Genomic DNA, 6,408 nt, shown 5'->3' with positions numbered 1-6,408 from the left:
TGTTAGAATAAGAGCCTGAGCGATGATATAGGATATTTACTATTTAATCCAAACCTGAACCTGTTATGCGACCGTGGGTGTCTGGTTCTTGAACATGTTCTCACAATAAACCCAAGAATCAATAAAGATTCCTTAAAACGTCCACAGGCTAATATAAAACGAGCAAATAATAGCCCTAGTAATAATAAGAATTAGAATAATATGCCTATTATTAATAATAATAATAATAATAATAATAATAATAATAATAATAATAATGCCGCACTTTTATTCTAGTTCTTTTGATTTCCCCCCAAAGGAATATTTCTGCCATTTAACACCGCATATGTTGACATATTTCACAAAAAAAAACTTAACTGTCTTGTATCCATAATTTATTAATAGGACTGTTTTGTAGTAGTCAAATATCTATATAAGTTACAAAGAAATAAAACGTACAAATACCAATGAAACGACAACAAACCGGCAATAGCGTCAAAAACTTTGTACAACAGAGAGCTAAAGTTCAAACCTTTTACAGAAATATACAAGCTAGATCTACGGCTTACATTAAATTCTATTATAAATCAGAGTCTTGTGTGTTTGTGAGGGGGGATTTAACAGCACCCATATACAGCAGTTCCCCCTCTTCAGGTTCACGTTTTCACCGCTGGTGCATGACTGCTGACTCTTCTTTTGTCGCAATATAATTTACATAAATAAATCCCAAGACTTCCACAGTTTATGGTCAATAGTGTTTTTCCCTTCTTCCTTCCATTTAAGTCAAACTTCCTCCCAAAAGGTGAAAATTGAAGAAGAGTTGCACCGATTTCACTCGGTTCTTGTTCAGAGGCGCACATTTACAGTGAAACTTGTAGTCTTGGAAAGAAAAAAAAGTATTTTTTTTTCTTTAAATATAAGAATTGGTTTAAATCATAGTCGGCGCCTCTTGTCACCACGTCCTGCCGTATAACAGGGCTGAACACTGCAGGGCCGAGCCGTACTCTGCGCCGGGGGAATTGAGGTGAGAGAGGCCGGCCACTTGGCTCTGCAGGGACGGCGGACTGGAGGAGTGCGGCGCCAAATCTGGGGAGTGACCTGTGCTTCCCACCTGCTGGCTCTGATGCTGCCCGAGGCCGGACGTATTGTTGGACATGATCATGACATTGCCCCCTTGCTGGTGGAGTGTCTGTGCGGAGGATGTGGCGGTGTGGCCGCTGCCTTGGCACGGCTTCCCGTCCTTCACCAGCACCGGCACGGCCACCCTCCGTGGGGACTGCTGCTGCTGCTGGCAGGAGCCGCTGTCCTGCTGCATCTGCTGCTGGGACACTTTGTCTTTAGCCTGCCTCTTCATCTTGTACCGGTGATTCTGAAACCATATTTTCACCTGGGTCGGGGTGAGGTGGATCATACTTGCCAGGTGTTCCCTCTCCGGAGCCGACAGGTATTTCTGCTGCTTGAAGCGTCGCTCCAGCTCGTAGACCTGCGCCTGGGAGAACAGCACTCGCCTCTTTCTCCTCGGGGTGCTTGACAGAGAGCCCATGCCTTTACCCACGTCTGCCAGGGAGCTGAGGCTGCCCATGCTGCCCATATTCATGCCCGACGACGAGCCCATGAAGCGAGAAACTGAGGGGAAAAACACTAGAATTAATATAATAAAGTGACAGATTTTACTTACAAAATGTTCCACGGTGCACAAATAATTCAGTCTTTATGCGGACACCTTACAGGGAATTCGGGCTGTAGCATTGATGCAATTCCTAGCCTAAGAATATAATAACATGAGTCAACTGGGTCTGCACTTTGGAAAAGCAGCTGGGTAGAAATGAGTCTTCAGTGCTTCCTAAAGAGACAGGTGCCCTTAGCCTTAAATAAAACTCGAATGCATGTCAAAGTCCATCATGGTGCTTTATCAAACTGTACACAGGGCATCTCTGAGCACAACTTGCACCAATAGTTCATGATTGACAGCAGATTATTATTGTTATAATATGATAAAGTAAATATGATAATAAATCAATTAAATGAAATGCTTAGAATACATTTTCCACGTTTCACCCGTGGATGAAACGCATGGTTTTGTTTTGTCTTTGCTCTCTCTAATAACAACATTTAGCGGGTAAACTATAAAGTGGAGGGGTACAGAGGGTGCCCTCCATGGCGCACAAACAAGCACTAAAACGCAGTATAAACAAGAAGCGCGCACATAAAACTGCATCTCAGCATTACAGACCATCAACACAACTCAAAGCTGGAGTCAAAGCACAGGTGCAGAGCTACTCACTGGTGGAGAAGCGCGGGTCTGGGTTGGCTCCGTACCAGCCGGTGGCCGTGGTGCTGCCTCTCATGCCGTCCTGGTACGACGGCAGGTCGCCCATGTTGCCCAGGTTGCCGTTACAGTAGCCCCCCATGGCCGTGTGTGACAGCTGAGAAACACCTGCCGCAGTCATGTGGTAAGCCGCAGACACAGTCCCATTATGGCCCATGTGGTGCTGCTGCATCGCCGCCTGAGAGACCTGCGGCTGCCGGTAAGAAGTGAGAGGTGCCCCCAAGTTGTTATTCTCCATACTTACTTTCTTATAGCTCTCCTCAAGGGGACTCAAGATATCGGAAACAGAAAAAGGAGTCGTATGCTTAGGGCTCATCGACATTGTTCTGGGACTGGAGAGGGAGAAATTAGAAGGCAAGGCAATCTCTCCTTCTCTTTTTTTTTTTTTTTGGCCAAAGCCCCTCTGGTTCCTGTTGTCTCAACGTCGATCCTGGTAGATGAACACGTAGGAGAGCGCCTCAAGTCCGCCTTAATTGGATTGAGTGGGAGCTCGGTACTGGCTTTGGTTTGTTTTAGCTGGGTGCCAGGTTTAAGGCTACCATCAGAGGCGGGGCATCGGCAACAATACAAAACAGCTCGAGCTTTTTTTTTTTTTTCCTCCTCCACCGAGCGTAATTTCACTTACAAGACATGTGCTCCCCTCCCACTAACAATAACATAAGCGCCGTACATGATCATAGATGTGCGTCCCGGCGGCTGCACGCGGTGCGCCGGACTCACTGGAGCGGCTGCGTTTGGCGTTTGTGACTTGTTGCTGTCGCTGATAAACACACCGCTGCACATTGGGACTGCACTGACCACAATACACTTTATTAACTGTAGTGATGTTTACGAGGGCCTCTTGATGAAAGGAGGCCTATATGGACTTGAGAGTTGGAGAACCACTCCTCAGTTGAACTACTGACTTTTAATGGCCATGAGAGGCCTCCAGTGATTGCAGGATTGTTTGTGTTATGCCTTATCGTACTCAGACATGCAAAAGTGCACTTGCGGGGAGGGAAATTGACTGATACTGATAAGTAAATAAATACACATCCGCGTGTTAAGTGGCTGCGTAAATGATTAACCCCCCTCGTTTGTTTTCTTTTGATATCATTGGATGCATGCGGCGTGTTACCTAAATTCAGATGCACACACTCGTCTTAAAGACCCAATGAAAAAAAAAAAAAACCTAAAAATAAAATAAAACAGAGTCTGGAGGAGTAGGAGAGACTCTCATGTGAAGTAAACGGCGTTCAAGTACTCTCCTGCAGCACAACGCCAGGTAGCCCTCAGTAGCATCTTGCCTTAATGCTCAAGGAGCCAGTTTAACCCAATCATATCCCATTTCTAATATCTCGCACACGAAGCATAAGAAAAAATATTCTGGCTTCATCCAACCAGCTCTGGAGTCAAGAAGGGGAATTCTGTGAGCCTTCAGAGCCAAAGTCCACTTTTACGCAAATACCTCAAATAAGGAATTATATTGTTTTAATTTCTTCTTCTTCTTCTTCTTCTTCTTCTTCTTATTATTATTATTATTATTATTATTATTATTATTATTATTATTATTAGGTAATTCTTATATTGGAAAGTTATAGGCTATTACCACTAGATTTTCTACTGTTTAAAGATGTGCTTAAGTTTGATTTAATGACTATAATAAAAGCATATTGATTAAATGTTTGTCATTATTTCATTGTAAAACAACCACCTAATGTACAATTCATTATTCGCCTACCAGTTCATCCCTTTTGCTGCATTTCAGGTACAAAATGATTGACACACGACAGTGAAGAAAAATGAAGGTTGAGACAATAACTTCTAACTCACACAATCTGCGGGTGTCAGGGTCATACCGGAGCGTAAAGTGTGGCAACTGTATTTGAAGAATTGTAAATAATTATCATTAATAATAGATTTCGGTGTTGTAAAGGTCTCGCCGAAGGTCTAAAGTCAGTCTCGCAGCAGCAGCAGCAGCAGGTCCTGACAGAAGAAGTGTGCGCCTGAGCCGATGTCTCCTTACGCAGGGATTACAGAAACACAGCGTCTTCTGGTGGCAGATAGAACAACGTGTAGCCTAACATGGTGATCAGCTTTATTCCACCGTGACTCTAAACCCGAGTCCCTTGTTTCATTTCTAAAACACACCGTTGACATTTCTACAGTCGTTTTTTATTGTTTGTTTAAGCCAAATCAGTGTCGATCCACCCTCACGCGGTCAAACTGCAGCCAGGCTCAGCAGCAGAGTCCCATTACTGCCCTGCCATGCAGATCACTGACAGTGTGTCACGCGGATCATCAGCCACAGCTGTGTGTTTTTCAGGCTTCTGGCTGCAGGTTTCACGGCTGCCTGCAGGTTACAGCAGGAGAGTCTGTGCGCTGTGTGTTTGCAGCGCTGCACAGAGGAGCACTGGTTCAATTTTACACACTATACACATCAAAACAATCCATATCTTCCCACTGCCTTACAATTATCTCTAATGAAGCAATATTATCATATAGTGTGGCGCTAAATATTACAGGGAAAATAAATTGTTTGGATGATAGTCGAGGTGCAGGCGCATAATTCGCAGGCCATATAATCGCAGGCAATTAAACCGACAGCATGTTTCTGCATCCAAGGTAAATCTTTCTTATGCCTGCCTTAATTACGGCATTTCGCAAGACATTCTTAATCATCTAACTCAGTACATTTCCCCTGTTCTGGCACACGGCTATTATGGCCAATTAGCGGCAATTAGTCCAAATGTTCAGGCTAATTCCTCAGAATAATGAGTACACTTGAAGTGGCGGATATGGGGCTACCGAGCCTTTGTTACCCGGGCCTCACGTTGTTGTTTATGAACTGATTGGCGCATGATATAACCCAGGGAACAACTTCAGAAGCACACATTTAAGTTTGTGCGATGAAAACAAAAGAGGAAGTTACTTACTGTTGTTATTTACAATTAAAAAACAACACAAATAGTTTTATATCCAAGGTATTCACCTCAAATATGCACGTCTACAGGGAAATGACACAGGTGAAGATACAGTCACAGCTGTAGGCACATGTGCGAAAATTGCATTAAATAAGGAAAAATATATCCATCAAGTGCAAAAATGAGCTTTATATTAATCTCATAAGGTATAATAATGAAAATATATATACTACTCTATATAAAACGATTCATTATAAGATTGATCTAATTATGTTATATTTGGGGTGTTGTATATTAAAAACCATAACACGTGAGCTCCACTTCAATATGAATGTTGTGAAATGCCATCAATGGTGTTATGCAATAATACCAAGCCTGACATCCTTAACCAGACCATAATACATCTAATTTCACCAGATTCAAAAGTAAAAATGGCCGCCTCTTGCTCTGACAGCAGCCTACATTGGCCCCCTTAAGGATTTGTCCCCATTAAAACTTTTCTCACGTGTCAACCCCAACACAACTCCTCTTGGGGCGGAAGTAGCTCAGTCCAAAGGTGACTTGGCTGGGAACCGTAGGGTGGCTGGTTCAAGTCCCCGTATGGACCATGTATGGAGCGTGGACTGGTGGCCGGAGAGGTGCCAGTTCATCTCCTGGGCACTTCCGAGGTGCTGTTGAGCAAGGCACCGAACCCCCAACTGCTCGGGGCGCTGGTCACTGGCAGCCCCCTCGCTCTAACATCTCTCCTTAATTGCATGTATATAGGCCCTGTTTGTGCATGTGTGTAACATGAATAATAATAAGAGTGAAAAAATCCAATTTCCCCGTGTGGGATTAATAAAGTAATTCTTCTTCTTCTCCAACCAGGAAATGAGCTGCAGACAAAAACAGACACTGAGAAGGAGGTGATAAAAAGAAGAAATGCTTCACCATCACATGAGCCTCACTTCTTTCTTTCTCCGAAGAGAGGACTACATTAATAAACCCCCAGTTATCCAGTCCCCCTCACATTTAAGCCCCATGTACAGATCCATGATGCACACATTTCAAAATTAAACTTATTATTGAGCGGTTTCTCTCATCCTCCATCACAGCAAACTGTAGGCCACAGCAAAGAAGGGGAGAAGAAGTTTTTTATTTCTTTTTGTTTTCAAAAAACTTTATTGAAAGTGACCAGCAGATACAAATGCAAATACC

At 43.5% G+C, this 6,408-nt stretch overlaps 1 protein-coding gene across 1 annotated transcript; it reads right to left on the bottom strand.

Annotated features, from left to right (window-relative positions):
- Nucleotides 1–931: 931 nt before the first annotated feature.
- Nucleotides 932–2,758, bottom strand: nkx2.1 (NK2 homeobox 1; the record flags this gene model as incomplete). The annotated part of the gene is made up of 2 exons (XM_083923633.1): nt 2,264–2,758; nt 932–1,605 (listed from the first exon to the last, which is right to left on the bottom strand). Exons 1-2 carry the CDS (start codon nt 2,628–2,630, stop codon nt 932–934), a joined length of 1,041 nt encoding a protein of 346 aa, XP_083779759.1. The 5' UTR covers nt 2,631–2,758.
- Nucleotides 2,759–6,408: the final 3,650 nt, after the last annotated feature.

This window comes from Echiichthys vipera (genome assembly GCF_963691815.1).
Source record: "Echiichthys vipera genome assembly, chromosome: 12".
In the NCBI taxonomy this organism is placed as follows: Eukaryota; Metazoa; Chordata; class Actinopteri; order Perciformes; family Trachinidae; genus Echiichthys; species Echiichthys vipera.
The sequence above is the reverse complement of the archived record's forward strand: the minus strand, read 5'-3'. Positions and strand labels throughout refer to the sequence as shown.